At 44.5% G+C, this 17,493-nt stretch overlaps 1 protein-coding gene across 2 annotated transcripts in view; it reads left to right on the top strand.

Annotated features, from left to right (window-relative positions):
- RPGR (retinitis pigmentosa GTPase regulator) overlaps positions 1-17,493 on the top strand; it is a 295,048-nt gene that overhangs the window by 257,137 nt on the left and 20,418 nt on the right. For both annotated transcript variants that reach the window (XM_053706468.1, XM_053706467.1), the window contains exon 16: positions 7,107-7,189. In XM_053706468.1, the coding sequence (XP_053562443.1) occupies positions 7,107-7,189 (83 nt within the window). The remainder of the gene's footprint in view (positions 1-7,106; positions 7,190-17,493) is intronic.

Raw genomic sequence — 17,493 nt, 5'->3', positions numbered from 1 at the left:
ACTATTTTTACTCTACTTTTTCTTAAAAGTATAATTTATTTATAGTGTACCATCATATTAAATATCACGAACAAAGAGCGCATAATATAAAAGAAAAACAAGGATATACAAACTGAGACAGAAGAGTTTTAGGTTATTGATCCTAAGAGAGCTTACACTAGGAGCTACTAGGAGCAGACAAAACTGTGTGACAATTCCTGCAGGTGATTGAGAGTTTGAAAGATCACATTTGTTTTCCTTAATTTAGACTGCTTCTTAATGTGATTCAGTGATTATATGAGGGAAGCAGAAGGCAGTTTTTCTGGCTCCAACCTGGCAAAAATGGACTTAGTGTTTAGGTTTGATCCTTTTGATGGGGTGATTTTATTTCCTTCGTATTCAAAAACCCAAACTTATGTATTGAGGTCAATTTTAAGACCTAATAGAGGTTGTTATGACAGCTTCATTATTGAATTCTTGATTCTAAAGGACAAGAGTTTCTCTGGCAAAGTGCAGGCCTATAACCCTTGGAATGCTTGATTGTGGTGATAATTCAAGAATGCCTGGTATAAGCATAAAGATATACTACGTACTAGATTACACTTTTAGTAATTTTTGGACAGATTTGTTGGGCATGTGGTTATTATCTGCCGTTAAATCTATGTTTGTTTTCAGGCCTGTTATTTTCTTCTTAAAAGGGAAGAGTCCACAGCTGCATTCATTACATTTGGGGAATATTAGAACCTGGCCACCAGGAGGAGGCAAAGACACCCCAGCCAAAGGCTTAAATACCTCCCCCACTTCCCTCATCCCCCAGTCATTCTTTGCCTTTCGTCACAGGAGGTTGGCAGAGCAGTGTCAGAGGTTTGAGATAGTCTCTTATGGAGTTTTAAATAATCCTGTCAGCCTCTCAGTGAGAGCATGGATGAAAGTTAGAGTCCGGAGATGCAGGGAGAGTTTTCCTGCAAACCCATCCCAACTCATGTTAACAGCTCCTTGGCAATTAGCGTTGACGAGTTTTGCTGCCTACCTTTCTACACTCAAGTCCATGTCAGAAGCGAGGCTACTATCTGTCACACTTGAAGAGCTGTGTCCCTGTTCCACGGCGTAGATTCCGGTAAGATTGTTTTATTTTATTTTGATATGTGAATGTAATGTTAACGAAACAAGGTAGGGTCCCAGTGGGACTCCTTTTATCTTAATAAGGAATCATGGGTTAATATCTTCTAAAGGGGGGTTATTGAACAGGGGGGACTTTTAATCATGCTTGTTATATAGTTCTATCTGCTAATGTGTAGCTATACTTAGGCTCACGGCCTTTTCAAAACATAACAGCCTTTTAATGACGCAATCTTCAAGATTGCGCGCCCTTTTCGTGACTGACACGGTGTACCTCGTAACAGGTGCGGTTACGTTGTGTTTCACTTCCTTATGCTGACTGTGTGTGACCAAAGAGCTTTGCTCGTGGGTTGTCTGGTTCACAGGAGGTGGCGAGTGCCCCAGCCATTAGGGGTGTTAAAGGGTGCCAGTTATTTATTTTTTTTTTTTTTTCATTTTTGTGATCCCAAGATTATGGAGGATTCTGCTATGCGCGACATGGATTCCTCTGATACGGAGGATGTGTCTTGTGATGAATATGAAATGGCCCGGGTAATCAATGTCCATCAGTTATGTTCCGATTGCCGTTCTAGAGTACTCTCTTCTCCCGAAGCAGGGAGCTTAGAGTGCGTTGAGCCATCCGCCTCCGAGGTTTCCATGACCCGTGAAGCGAGTCCATTTCCCAGCTACGCCAGCAGGTGTCCCTTTGGCCTTTACTCCTTCTCCGAAGGGTGGCTGGTTTCCTGCAGAGGTTACGGCACAGTTCTGCATGGCCATTTCTATGGCGCTGAATCATTTTATATCTCCCAAGTGAAGTATTTCTAAGATACTGTCCATGTTCCGTTAACCAGGGCCCGTCGAGCGTGGGATCGCCCAATTCAGTTCGGCCTTCTGGGGAAGCGTTGGCCCCTGAGGTTTCAGGGGCCCCTATCTCGGTGCCAGGGTCTTCAGTTGATCCGGCGAGAGATGATTTTGCCTTCTGTTATAGGCTGGCTTGCCTCTGTATTCTTTTATTGGAGTATCCCAGTCCTAGCGGGCCGAGGGATCTGAGGCCTTAGAAGCTAAATGGCAAAATTGATCTGACGTTTGGGGATGAAGCCAATCTCCTTAACGTCGCCGTTTTTTCTTTTTCTTTTTCTTTATAGTTTTCGGTTCCAGTTCTGAGCTTGGGTGAATGGGGCTTTTAATCGGCTGGTCCCGTTATCATCCTCATTCACCTTGGGAGTTCACCCGATCGGTGCTGCCTTCATTTTATTTTTTTGATCCGCATGGATGTGTTTAATTAGTTTTTTCTTTAGCTCATGCCTGTTAGATTTTTGTTTTTATGAACGTTCTTCTCTTGAACCGATACTTGCGATTTAGGTTAAGTTGCGCACTTGTTGAATAATAGAATTATGTTTTTCTAGTTCATTTATCAATCCTTCGGGATGAATTTTCTTGGACCTTGGGCAGTTCTATAGTGTCCTTATATCAGGCAGGTACTGGTCGGATGTTTTTTCGACTGTTACCAGAGTTCATGTTACCCTCGTGGTGCTGATTAATCCTGTTGGATTTTGAATGTCACTTGGCCTATTCTATGGACTCCGGGCTGCGAAGATCCAGCTTTTGCCTGCTTAAAGAAAATTTTTCGAAGATAGATTCTTCAAGGATCTCTGGCTGTTGTCTCTTCCATTACCCTTGGTCTGACCATGGTCTCGACATTCGGGTGTCTTTCCGTCCTCGTTGCAACTCTAGCCTTGGGTCTTGTCAGTGAAGAGGCGAGGTCGGTTATGAAGGGCAGCCTTTCTGGGGTCAGGTAGTTGACCATTTATCCTCAATGCTCTGTTAGCGGCTTCGTGGGCGGTGTCTTAAGTACTATTCTCTGGGATGGCGAGCAGGGTACAGGGTTCTGATTCACCTTTGGGTGTTGGTTGCTACCTTGCCTGTGTGTGTAGCACGTATTATCGTTTGCCTACGAGATTTCTATATGATCCAAGTGCCCTGGGTGCTGAATCTTAGACCGTTAAGGAAGTCCTTCCGACTCTTGGGTTTGAGACTATTGCTAGATCACTAAGTCTTCTGACTAGAGGTGCGTTCCTCCTTGTAGGAGGCAGCTTAGGGTTCCTCTGGAAGTTGGATCTTCGTTTGATTCGTTTTTCGAGAACCCTGACTTGGGTCCGTGTCTCTCCTTGGATGGGTGTGGACGATTCGTTCTCACTCTAGATGTTTTTGGTCCCGTGGGCCTCTCTCCGTAGAGGCTGGGGCTCTGTGAGAGATCCCTACCTGTGGCTTAAGCTTTAGGTCCCTCTGACAGCCCCCTACTGGTCTTCTGGTGCATTTACACTGTTCCAGTAGACTCCAGGTATCTTCACCTTGGTTGGTGATATGGCCGAGGGGTCTCGCCTCTATGGTAGGGTGGTTTTCCGTTGCTTCATCCTTCCTTTTCTAGAGCGCGGGTAGGGTTCGCAGTTAGCTTAGTATTTGGAGCGACCCGTGGGTCCTTGGTGTCTTGCCTTGTAAGGGTTTTCCCTTCTTGCGTTTCAGAATCTTGGAAGGGGAGTTGCGATGTAGTGACTGATTCTTCCGTTCCTGCAGCGGGAGGCTGAGGGTTTGATCCTTATGGGGCTCCTGCTATATGTTGGATTCTAATATATGGATGCTGAGGGTCTAAGGATCTTCTTCCCTTGGGAAGTGTTCCTTGTTTTTGAGAAGACAGCCGTGGTAGGGGGTTTCGCACCCGAGCACAATGTCTATCCTCACTCATGGTAGCATACCGTTTGTAGTAATGGTCAGTGGTCTAACCGGGGGCTTTGTTCCTACATTGACACTTCCTTTCTCTTCCGGAAGTCTGGGACTCTTGTCTTTGGTCTTGACTAGCCTTTGGGCTAGGACCATTATCCTAGAGGGAGGATTGGGGGTCGGTTACTCTATGCAGGTTGACCGTTTTTTTTAGAGTCAGTTCTGGCCTTTGTGGGAGGTCTTGGATGTCGTCCTCTTTTCCCACTGGCATTCGAGGCTGGGAGGGAACGTTCCTTGGAGCCGATATTCGGAGGGCTGTGAGCCCTTGGAAGGTTTGCAGTTGAATCCAGCTACAGCTATTGCACTTTGAGGGTGTAACCAGCTACAGCTAATTGCACTTTGACTGGGTGTTAGCAAGCTTTGAAACGCCTTCGGTGTTTGGGTTTAGCAACGGTTAGTCAGCTTTCTACCTGCAAACTGGTCATTGGGAGTTCCTGTTCAGCGGTTGGTGTTCTTTTTAGTGAACTCTTTACTAACTGCTGGGATAGTTATCCTATTTCTGCTGTCTACCTTGCAGATCTAGATTTATTATGAGGCAACGGGGAACTCATGATTTTCCTGGAGTACCTTTGGGTATGGTACAGGGACAGGGATATGAGGGTGTTTCTCAAGTCCTTTTTGGGACATGTTTCCCTGTGTATGGATCTCTTTTTTTCTTCAGTCCTTGTGTTCTAGGGAGTTCATCTCCCTGGACGTTGCTATTGTACGACAACCTTGGGTTGTTCTATGTTCTGCAAAGTGGAATGATCCTTTGGATTTTCATGAGATTCTGTTCTCCTCTTTGGGGGCAGATAGCAGTCCTTGTCTTGGCCGGGTACCTTCATGGGAGTCGTGATCCGCGGGGTTGACTCCTCAGAGGTTGTTTGGGCTTGACGGTCTCTGGGACTGAGTGGTTTAGTTCGGCTTTGCCGACAGTGTAACTAATGTGCAGTTAACTGGGCTTCGGGTTTTCACCCGTGTCGTCTATACTTTTTCAGGTGTCAAGTAATCAGGCTGTGGGGCCTTTCGAAGGGGCCGCCTTTTGTACCCACCTGTTTGCATTCAGTGTCCTCTAGCTTGGGTTTGTTTTCCCAAAAGTAATGAATGCAGCTGTGGACTCTTCCCTTTTAAGAAGAAAAACATAAATTATGCTTACCTGATAATTTAATTTTGAAGGGAAGAGTCCACAGCTCCCGTCCGTGTTTTTATCTATAAGGCGGCTGTAATTTTTTGTTCTTCTGGCACCTTTTTCACCCTGATATTTCTCCTACTGTTCCTTGTTCCCTCGGCAGAATGACTGGGGGATGAGGGAAGTAGGGGAGGTATTTAAGCCTTTGGCTGGGGTGTCTTTGCCTCATCCTGGTGGCCAGGTTCTGTATTTCCCAAAAGTATTGAATGCAGCTGTGGACTCTTTCTTTCCGAAGAAAATGAAATTATCAGTTAAGCATAATTTATGTTTTTTTCTGGAAGCTTAAAGGAAAATCAGAAATATGTTCTTTATTTTGCTGCATAAAAATATTAATTTTAAAGTGGCTCTAGAAAATTGTATTCACTTTGTGATCCTCATGGTGCATGAGTTGAGGAAGATGTCCACACCTTTCAGTTTGTTGGCTAATTCCATTGCAGTTATAGCTTCTTCATAAATATAGAAAAGACACGTTTACAAACTTTTACATCCAGAAAATAAGGCGCTCTACTAGGAGTGGACAGCAGCTCAGTAGCTTGTTCTATGGCGAGTTACCACTTGGGAGAAGCCTCTTTTAACCCAATTGTACTTTTTTACAGAGGAGAACTTTATATCAGTATAGTATATCAGTCTGATCTTGCCTAACGAGGTCAGTCCAGCCTAAAACACCAGGCAATTCTCCTCTGAACAAGGAACACCGCAAACCCCAGATAAACGATTCAACCTTCTTTGGGCCTCGTCGGAGAGAGGTGCAACCATATCCCTCTAAACACATTAGGCAAGGATTGCCTTTTATTCCGGGGCTGGTCTGTCCTTGTTAGGCGGAAACAGTCTAATATATTACAGGGACGTTATTCTCTGTGAAAAGCACTGTTGGGCTAAAAGAGGCTGTTCCCAGATGGTAAATCACCATAGAACAAACTATTGTGCTGTTTTTTGCTACTGGGAGAGTGCTTCTCTTTCTGTATCTACTTTTACAAATGTATCTGTTCAGTGTGTTTGTTTAGTCATAAGTAGCATTTGTTAGGAAGGTCTTACAAACTGCACTTTTTTTAGACCCTTTATAATGGGTGGTTTTAGTGTAAGGTTTTAGAAGAGTGAGAGAAAAGTAAATTTATACTTAGAAATAAATGTACAATTAAATGCATAATTAAAGGGACAGTAAACCTTAAAAATAATGTTATATAATTCTGCACATAGTGCAGAATTATATAACATTATTTAGGTGATATAGCCATAAACGCCTTTTTTACAGTTTAATTAGCTAAAATACGGCGCTTTTACAGACCCGCTCTCTGCTTAGCGGGTCTGTAATATTCAGTCAGCGCATCGGGCCAGCTGTATAGTCACAGCCCGGCCCGATCGCGCCATAGCACTAAGTGCAGCTCGCTCCTGTCACAGGAGCGAGCTGCACTTAGTCTTATGGCGCGGTCGGGCCGGGCTGTGACTATACAGCTGGCCCGATGCGCTGACTGAATATTACAGACCCGCTAAGCAGAGAGCAGAGAGCGGGTCTGTAAAAGCGCCGTATTTTAGCTAATTAAACTGTAAAAAAGGCGTTTATGGCTATATCACCTAAATAATGTTATATAATTCTGCACTATGTGCAGAATTATATAACATTATTTTTAAGGTTTACTGCCCCTTTAACAGCAAACACATTTCTTCCAATATTCATTTTATAAATGTATTTATTGTTCTTCATTGCTCTTGATTAAAGGGACATTAAATCCAAAATGTTTCTTTCATGATTCAGATAGAGAGTACAATTTTAAACAACATCCTAATTTACTTCTATTATCTAATTTGCTTCATTCTTTAGATTTTCTTTGTTGAAAAAATATCAATGCATATGGGTGAGCCAATCACAAAAGGCATCTCTGTGTAGCCACCAACCAGCAGCTACGGGTTCTATCTAGATATGCTTTTCAGTAAAGGATATCAAGAGAATGAAGCAAATTAGATAATAGAAGTAAATTAGAAAGTTGTTTAAAATGGTATGATCTTTCTAAATCATGAAAGAAAAAAATGGTGTTTCATGTCCCTTTAAGTACCTGTTCTAAAAACAAATGTTCTTCTTAAACAGAACCACAGAATGGTAATGAAATCTGTTCTGTAGAAAATGATAAAGAAAAACCAGCAGTGGGACTTCTTGAGAAAACAAAGCGGGTAAGCTAAATCATTTTAAGCATTTTGAGTTTTTATCATTTAACCATTAGTGTTTTTTAAAATTGTGTTTGCAACTTATCCTTGGTTTTGTTATGTTAAAATTATAAAATGACTGGTTAGGAGTAGCACATATGCTCCACAACAGCAAAAAACTAATTGATGAGAGGTTATAAATGTACAAGGGGTTTTGGGGAATTTGTTTATTTCTTCTTTATGTTCTATTTTTAGAATTCTTTGGAGAGTTTTCCTCTTGTTTTGGTTGTTGTCAGAGCCTTGTAGTTCTATTTTGGGGCTACTGAAATGTTCAGGCAAACTTTAGTGTGTTCACTTGGCTGATATTATTCAGGTTTTGAGAGCAATCACTTTTTTTTTTGGTTTTTGCTTGGAGCTTATGTCCTCTATTTATCAAAGGTCTTGCGGACCTGATCCGACACTGCGGATCAGGTCCGCAAGACCTTGCTAAATGTGGAGAGCAATACGCTTTCCGCATTTATGATTGCACCAGCAGCTCACAAGAGCTGCTGGTGCAACGCCGCCCCCTGCTGACTCGCGGCCAATAGGCCACCAGCAGGGAGCTGTCAATCAACTCGATCGGGTTGAATTGCGGCGATGTCTGTCCGCCTGCTCAGAGCAGGAAGACAGGTTATGGAGCAGCGGTCTTTAGACCGCTGCTTCATAACTGCTGTTTCTGGCGAGCCTGCAGGCTCGCCAGAAACACGGGGTATCAAGCTCCATTCGGAGCTTGATAGATAGGCCCCTATGTTTTTATTGGCAAACGTAGTAAATAAATTACCTGAATTTACTGCAATAATGATTCAAGATAAGTTGGATTTGGTAGCTATAACAGAGACATGGTACAATGACTCTCACAACTGGGAAACAGTCATGCCTGGTTAAATTTTGCTCTGTACCTGAAAGAAAATATTAAAGTAACTGAAATTGCAGAAATCAATGGCAATGTAGAAAATGTTTGGATAGCTATAGAAACTGAAGGGAAATAAGTGTTTATAATAGGAGTAGTATATAGGCTTCCATTACATGATGAAGCATCAGATAAAATATTAATTGATGAAATAGCCAAAATTACAATGAAGGGCAATTTTATAGTAGTGGGAGACTTTAAAATGCTTGATGTAGACTGGGAAGTACCCGTTGCTAAATCAACTAAAAGTAAGTATATTCTGGAATCTTTCCAAGGGGAATCTCTTGAACAACTAGTAAAAGAGCCACCACGTAAAGAAACTATATTAGATTTAGTACTTACAAACAAACATCTAATGATCATCAATCCGTAAGGTTTAATATTCAGGCAAAGGTACTGTGCAACCGTAGTAAAACAAAAATGTTATACTTTAGAAAAACTGATTTCTCTTGTAAGGTGTATCCAGTCCACGGGTTCATCCTTTACTTGTGGGATATTCTCCTTCCTAACAGGAAGTGGCAAAGAGAGCACACAGCAGAGCTCTCCATATAGCTCCCCCTCTAGCTCCACCCCCTAGTCATTCTCTTTGCCGGCTCTAAGCAATAGGGTCCCTCTCGGGATGGTAAAGAGATGTGGTGTTAGATTTGTAGTTTTTGTTGCTACAAGCAAAAGTTTGTTATTTTAAATGGTACCGGTGTGTACTTTTTACTCTCCAGCAGAAAAGAGATGAAGATTTCTGCAGAGAGGAAGATGATTTTAGCATGTTGTAACTAAAATCCACTGCTGTTCCCACACAGGACTGAGGAGTACAACAAAACTTCAGTTGGGGAAAATGGACGTGTTTTGTTAGAGCTCCAGGAACATATAGCAAGCACGCTAGAATTTTATGGTTGCTGGTAAAAATAACTCATGGAGTACTACTGTCTTTTGACCCTTAGAAGGCTCCTAGGTCATCTGGTGCATTATTTGTGACACTAATCTTGAGAAGGAGCTATGATCTTAAAGCCTACAAAACTAAATGATGGGGAACTGTCAGGGGCCAAGATGGCCGCGTAACTCTGTGCATGAGGCCAAAATTGTCCTTCAAATTAGATGGGTCATCGTCAATTTGGCACTGGCACACACTGCTGGCACACCTAACGGTCTATCAGCATTGAGTGGAACCATGAACACCTGAATGAGAGGGCTAATGGGTCCAGTCACGGAGCGTGGAACCCAGGGGGCTCAGTGGAGGTGGCGGACTCACAGAGACATGTGGGGTGTGTATTGGTACATCGGGCGGTTAACCTGTGATCAGCACTAAAGATGAGGAAGGGGGCCATAGAGGAACTGGAGCTGAGTTGGGAGACATTTCTGTGCGGCGCTCAATTTCCCTTGATCTACACATGTGGGCATACACCGAGCGCAGTGAACTGTGCAAAGGGGATAAAATATTGTTGACTTCTACAACAACAGCCTGAACGGTCCCTGCTACCTCTGAGGGGTCTGGTCTTTGGTTTTTTTTTGTTGTCCGCTTATATTGCGGTTCCTAAACTAGCTACACGGCCTGCCTGCAACAACTGTGCGCCTAGGCACATACAGTAAACAACCCTGCAGGAGTTTCTGAAGGGCAGATTGTACATTACCGGCATCCAGTAACGGAAATATTGGAACCAGCGTGACAACAGGTAACCGCTATTTCTGGGGATCAGAGCCATTGCCCCTTACTACACACCCTAGGCTGGCAGCCAGCATTAGTTAATACAACAAGCTGCAGAAGCGCTACGCAGTGGCGTCTAATCCTGACTACTGGCTCTACATCGGGCATATTAACTTAGAGATAGCTCTCTGAATCCCGCTCTACAAGCTTTCAGAAGAGTAAGGGACCGGACACATGTAATCAGGTTTTGAGGACTTTAACAGATCTTTCCCTTGACATACACAAGAGCCCCTGCCGCATAGCTCATGTCCTAAGGCTTTAAGACACCATACATCGCCACAAAATCTCCCCTGGGTGTTGAGGGGAGATGATTGAGCAGGAATCATGGAGGATACATGGCATACTATGCAGAGTCTACTGAAGGTCCTTGAGAAACAGCTGCTTTTAACACATGTTAGTGATATACCTCTGACACATATCAGCCTATTCACATGTGAATGTTCTTACAGGGACATATCTGCAATGCTTAATGAGTGTCTGACCAATGGTATGGGATTTTTTCTAAGGGTCCCTTCTGTATTGTGCTTTTATCGATCCCTCCATAAATTCCAGGGGTGATATAGACAGATCTCTGGCCTTGGGACTGTGTTAATATCAGACTGATCCTTGTCCTAACATATTGTTCTCATATAGTTATCACATTAGCCCTATTTTAGTAATGTGTCTAGAGATATGATAAATGCCTCTAATTCCTACCTATTGCTATCTACATGTCTCCTTGGGTCTTCATACCACTAAATCTTTGGTTAACTCCCATGAAGTTGGTTCTTTGTATAGTGGTAGGTATTTTTTCTCTTCATGGTCAATTTTCCCCATTGCCCTAACAACTTACAGGTGACTCTAAATTTGGCTTCACAGATTATTGTGCTCAGCAACAGCTGTACTCAAGCTTAGAGAAGGTCTCTGAACAAGAGAGCTCTAATTATACCAATTGTTTTCTAGGTGTTCTGTTTGCCATGTTGATATATGGGTAGAATTTTATGTACTGACAATCGTGTATGCTCCGCGGCTGAGGTCATAGTCCTTTCTGTTTGGTACTGCGTATGCTGGGCATTGTTTGTGCTTGGTGCTGTGTGTGCTGGGTACTGTGTGGGCTGGGTGCTGAGTGTGCTGGGTGCTGAGTGTGCTGGGTGCTGCCTGTGCTGGGTGCTGGGTGCTGCCTGTGCTGGGTGCTGTCTGTGCTGTGCTAGGTTCACTGTGTGCTAGGTGCTGCGTGTGCTAGGCAAGGCGGGCGCCGGGTTTGGCGTGTGCTAGGTACGGTGTGAGCTAGGTATGGTGGGTGCTAGGTACAGTGTGTGCTGGGCACTACGTGTGTAGTGTGTGCTGGGCATTGTGTGTACTAGGTACAATGTGTGCTGGGCATTGTGTGTGCTGGGCACTACGTGTGCTGGGTACTGTGTGTGTTGGGTACTGTGTGTGCAGTATGTGTTGGGCACTGCGTGTGTTAGATACAATGTGTGCTAGGTACTGCATGTGCTAGGCAGGGGGGGTGCCGGGTACGGCGTGTGCTAGGTACAGTGTGAGCTAGGTACTATGAGCACTGAGTACTATGTGTGCTAGGTACTGCATGTGCTAAGTACAATGGGTGCCAGGTATGATGTGTGCTAGGTACAGCGAGTACTGGATACAACGTGCGTTAGGTACAATGTGTGCTAGGTTCAATGTGTGCTAGGTACTGCGTGTGCTAGGCAAGGGGGGTGCCGGGTACGGCGTGTGCTAGGTACAATGTGAGCTAGGTACTACGTGTGATAGGTACTACGTGTGATAGGTACTATGTGTGCTAGGTACAATGTGTGCTAGGTACAATGTGTGCTAGGTACAATGTGTGCTAGGTACAATGTGTTCTGGATGCAGCGTGCGTTAGGTACAATGTGTGCTAGGTTCAATGTGTGCTGGGTACTGCGTGTGCTAGGCAAGGGGGGTGCCGGGTACGGCGTGTGCTAGGTGCAATGTGTGCTAGGTACAATGTGTGCTAGGTACAGCGTGTACTGGATGCATGCGTGCGTTAGGTACAATGTGTGCTAGGTACTGCGTGTGCTAGGCAAGGTGGGTGCCGGGTACGGCGTGTGCTAGGTACTATGTGTGCTAGGTACGATGGGTGCTAGGTACGATGGGTGCTAGGTACAATGTGTGCTAGGTACAGCGTGTGCTAGGTACTGGGTACTATGTGTGCTAGGTTCACTGTGTGCTAGGTACTGCGCGTGCTAGGCAAGGTGGATGCCGGGTACGGCGTGTGCTAGGTACGGTGTGAGCTAGGTACAATGGGTTCTAGGTATCATGTGTGCTAGGTACCATGTGTGCTAGGTGCCATGTGTGCTAGGTGCCATGTGTGCTAGGTACCGTGTGTGCTAGGTACCGTGTGTGCTAGGTACCGTGTGTGCTAGGTACAGTGTGTGCTAGGTACAGTGTGTGCTAGGTACAGTGTGTGCTAGGTACAGTGTGTGCTAGGTACAGTGTGTGCTAGGTATAGTGTGTGCTAGGTATAGTGTGTGCTAGGTATAGTGTGTGCTAGGTACAATGTGTGCTAGGTACAATGTGTGCTAGGTACAATGTGTGCTAAGCATAGCGTGTGCTAGATACAGCATATGTTAGTTACATTGAGTGCTAGGTGCAATGAGTGTTAGGTATGGTGCATGCTGGGTACAATGAGTGCCGGGTTCAGTGTGTGCTGGTTACAGTGTGTGCTGAGTACAGTGCGTGTTAGGTACAATATGTGTTAAGTACAGTGTGTGCTAGGTATATTGTGTGCTGGGAATTGTGTGTGCTGGGTATGGCTTGTGTTAAGTACAGCGTGTGCTGGGTACAATGCGTGTTGGGTATGGTGTGTGCTAGGTGTAATGAAGACTAGGTGCAGTGGGTGCTAGGCACATTGAGAGTTAGGTACAGAGTGTACTAGATACAATGTACATCTTACTTGTCCCTGGAATTTTTTGTTACCTACACTTCAAGACGTTGGCAGACTACCCCCCCCCTTATTTCTAGAGCCCACACTAGGGTTCCACCTTGGTGAATTATTTTCACCACATATCCCTGCAATTTACTTATGATATATCAATGTTTGAACAGCTATTGCAATTGGACCTGCGTGTCCGATCCTTTTGTTTGTGTATGTTTTAACAGGGGTCCTGTGTGTCCCCAAGTGTTACTTTTCCCTGCAATTTATCTACGATATATCAATGTTTGAACAGCTATTGCAACCGGACCTGCGTGTCCGATCCTTTTGTTTGTGTATGTTAGATCAGGGGTCCTGCGTGTCCCCAAATGTTACCTCTTATTCTAAAACCAAATAAAAATTAATTAAAAAAAAAAAAAAAAACTTCAGTTGGGGGGAACGGTTTGCAGGTTTGACTGCAATAAGGTATGTTCAGTCATTTATTTCTAGACAAGACTGTGATAATGCTAGAAGAGGACTGATGAGATCCCCATGAGGGAAGGGTAAGCTTTATTCAGAGACTAAGTATGGAATTACAAGCTTACATAACAGGACTAATTTATGCTGGTTGACACTATTTTATGGCAAGTTGACACTTTTTTATGGCAAACGGTTTTTACTAATAAATCTCGTTTTTGAGTCACTTTGAAGGTCCCTTTGGGTTATTAGCCACATGGCTAATATTATAACTCTTAGGAGTGTTTCTTTAGGCCTCACAGCACCGGAGTAAGGTGGGAGGGGCCTAATTTTGCGCCTCAGATGCGTAGTTAGATTGACTAGATCTTCAGGCTGTTTCACATGGAGGGTCCTGCTGCAGTTTGAGGGCCTATAAGAAGCTTTTCCCCCACAAATCTGGTCCCTAAGGGCAGGTAGGGCCACAGCAGAGCTGTGGCAGGGTGCTGACGTCGTTTTTAACCGGTTGTTAGCTTGCTATTGATCCGGTTTGGGCACTAAGGGGTTAATCGTTTTTCTTGCTAGTTGTGCAATCTTACCAATGCTTTAGGTACATACTGTGAAAATTTCAAAAAGTTTGCTGCATTTTTCACTGTTTTGGAAAATTGTGTGCCTTTTTTATCTCTTAAAGGCACAGTAACGTTTTTTGCAAAGTGTGTTTTTACTTGATTAAAGTGATTTCTAAGCCTGTTTGTCTTACTACTAGTCTGTTAAACATGTCTGTCACCAAGGAAAATCCTTGTTCAATGTGTTTAGAAGCCATGGTGGAACCCCCTCTTAAAATGTGTCCCACTTGTACTGATATGTCTATACACTTTAAAGAACATATTGTTGCACTTAAAAATGTGCCCCAAGATGATTCTCAGACAGAAGGTAATGAGGTTAGCCCGTTAACATCTCCCCAAGTGTCACAACCAGTTACGCCCGCTCAAGCGACGCCTAGCACCTCTAGCACGTCTAACTCTTTTACCTTACAAGACTTGGCGGCAGTTATGGATAATACCCTCTCAGCATTTTTATCTAAACTGCCCGTGTTACCTGCAAAGCGTGATTGCTCTGTTTTAAGAACAGATTATGAGCATTCTGACGCTCTGGTAGCCGTATCCGATTTACACTCACAACGCTCTGAAATGGGGGCAAGGGATGTGCTGTCTGAGGGAGAAATTTCCGATTCGGGAAAGGTTACTCCTCAGACAGACTCAGATACGTTGGCATTTAAATTTAAACTAGAACACCTCCGCTTACTGCTCAGGGAGGTATTAGTTACTCTGGATGACTGCGACCCTTTGGTGGTTCCAGAGAAATTGTGTAAAATGGACAAGTACCTAGAAGTTCCTGTTTACACTGATGTGTTCCCGGTCCCTAAGAGGATTGCGGATATAGTTACTAGGGAGTGGGATAGACCAGGTATTCCGTTTGTTCCCCCTCCTGTTTTTAAGAAAATGTTCCCCATATCTGACACCACGTGGGACTCGTGGCAGACGGTCCCTAAGGTGGAGGGGGCTGTTTCTTCACTTGCTAAACGCACAACTATACCAATTGAGGACAGTTGTGCTTTTAAAGACCCTATGGATAAAAAATTAGAGGGTTTACTTAAGAAAATTTTTGTTCATCAAGGTTTTCTTCTCCAACCTATAGCGTGCATTGTTCCTGTAACTACTGCAGCTGCTTTCTTGTTCAAGGCGCTGGAAGATGCGCTCCAGACGGAGACCTCATATGAGGACATTATGGACAGAATTAAGGCTCTTAAGCTGGCTAATTCTTTTATCATTGATGCCGCTTTCCAACTGGCTAAGTTAGCGGCAAAGAATTCAGTTTTCGACATTTTGGCGCGCAGGGCGCTATGGCTAAAGTCCTGATCGGCCGATGTGTCGTCAAAATCCAAACTATTGAACATCCCTTTCAAAGGAAAGACCCTTTTCGGGCCTTAATTGTAGGAGATTATCTCAGAAATCACTGGGGGAAAAGGCCATGCTCTCCCTCAGGACAAGTCCTTTAAGACTAAGAACAAACAAAATAATTTTCGTTCCTTTCGGAATTTCAGGAGCGGTCTCGCTTCGTCCTCCCCTGCTACAAAGCAAGAGGGTAACACTTCACAACCCAAAGCAGCCTGGAAACCTTACCAGGGCTGGAACAATTGTAAACAGGCTAAGAAGCCTGCAGCTGCTTCCAAGACAGCATGAAGGGGTAGCCCCCGATCCGGGACCGGATCTAGTGGGGGGCAGACTCTCTCTCTTCGCTCAGGCCTGGGCAAGAGACGTACACGATCCTTGGGCCTTAGAAATTGTATCCCAGGGATATCTTCTAGAATTCAAGGACTCCCCTCCAAGGGGAAGGTTCCACATTTCTCATCTGTCTTCAGACCAGACAAAGAAAGAGGCGTTCTTACGCTGTGTAGAAGACCTACATACTATGGGAGTGATCCAGCCAGTTCCAATCGTGGAACAAGGACTGGGTTTTTACTCAAACCTGTTTGTGGTTCCCAAAAAAGAAGGAACTTTCAGACCAATCCTGGATCTCAAAATTCTAAACAAATTCCTCAGAGTCCCATCATTCAAGATGGAGACCATTCGGACAATCTTACCAATGATCCAGGAGGGTCAATATATGACTACCGTGGATCTAAAGGATGCATATCTGCACATTCCTATCCACAAAGATCATCACCAGTTTCTCAGGTTCGCCTTTCTGGACAAGCATTATCAGTTTGTGGCTCTTCCTTTCGGGTTGGCCACTGCTCCCAGAATTTTCACAAAGGTGCTACGGTCCCTCCTGGCGGTTCTAAGACCACGGGGCATAGCAGTGGCGCCTGATCTAGACGACATCTTAATTCAGGCGTCGACTTTCCAAAGAGCCAAGTCTCACACGGAAATTGTAGTGGCCTTTCTGAGGTCTCACGGGTGGAAGGTGAACATCAAAAAAGAGTTCTCTCTCACCCCTCACAATAGTTCCCTTCCTAGGAACACTAATAGACTCGGTAGAAATGAAAATATTTCTGACTGTGTTTCCGCAGACCAGAGTGGATCATCGTAACGACCGACGCCAGTCTGTTGGGCTGGGGTGCAGTCTGGGACTCCCTCAAAGCTCAGGGCTTATGGTCTCGGGAAGAAACTCTTCTCCCGATAAACATTCTGGAACTGAGAGCGATATTCAACGCGCTTCAGGCATGGCCTCAGCTAGCTGCGGCCAAATTCATCAGATTTCAGTCGGACAACATCACGACTGTAGCTTATGTCAATCATCAAGGGGGAACAAGGAGTTCCTTAGCGATGATGGAAGTAACCAAAATAATCAGGTGGGCGGAGGATCACTCTTGCCACCTCTCAGCAATTCACATCCCAGGAGTAGACAACTGGGAGGCGGATTTTCTAAGTCGTCAGACTTTTCACCCGGGGTATTGGGAACTCCACCCGGAGGTATTTGCCCAGCTGACTCAGCTATGGGGCACTACAGAATTGGATCTGATGACGTCCTGTCAGAACTCCAAGCTTCCTCTTTACGGGTCCAGGTCCCGGGATCCCCAGGCGGTGCTGATAGATGCTCTAGCAGCGCCTTGGTCCTTCAATCTGGCCTATGTTTTTCCACCGTTTCCTCTCCTTCCTCGTCTGGTTACCAGAATCAAGCAGGTGAGGGCTTCGGTGATTCTAATAGCGCCTGCGTGGCCACGCAGGACTTGGTATGCAGACCTAGTGGACATGTCATCTGTGCCACCATGGACACTGCCAATGAGGCAGGACCTTCTAATTCAGGGTCCTTTCAAACATCCAAATCTAATTTCTCTGCGTCTGACTGCTTGGAGATTGAACGCCTAATTCTATCAAAGTGTGGTTTCTCTGAGTCGGTTATTGATACCCTGATTCAGGCTAGGAAGCCTGTCACCAGGAAAATCTATCATAAGATTTGGCGAAAATATCTTTTTTGGTGCGAATCCAAGGGTTACTCATGGAGTAAGGTTAGGATTCCCAGGATTTTGTCATTTCTCCAAGAAGGATTGGAGAAAGGATTATCAGCTAGTTCCTTAAAGGGACAGATATCTGCTTTGTCTATTCTTTTACACAAACGTCTGGCAGAGGTACCAGACGTTCAAGCGTTTAGTCAGGCTTTAGTCAGAATCAAGCCTGTTTATAGACCTGTGGCTCCGCATGGAGTTTGAATTTGGTTCTTTCAGTTCTGCAAGGGGTTCCGTTTGAACCTTTACATTCCATAGATATTAAACTGTTATCTTGCAAAGTTTTGTTTTTGGTAGCTATCTCTTCTGCTCGAAGAGTTTCAGAGTTATCTGCTTTACAGTGTGATTC

This window comes from Bombina bombina, chromosome 3 (assembly GCF_027579735.1).
Source record: "Bombina bombina isolate aBomBom1 chromosome 3, aBomBom1.pri, whole genome shotgun sequence".
NCBI classification, from domain to species: domain Eukaryota; kingdom Metazoa; phylum Chordata; class Amphibia; order Anura; family Bombinatoridae; genus Bombina; species Bombina bombina.
Note: the sequence above shows the minus strand (reverse complement) of the source record. Positions and strands in the feature narration are given on the sequence as shown.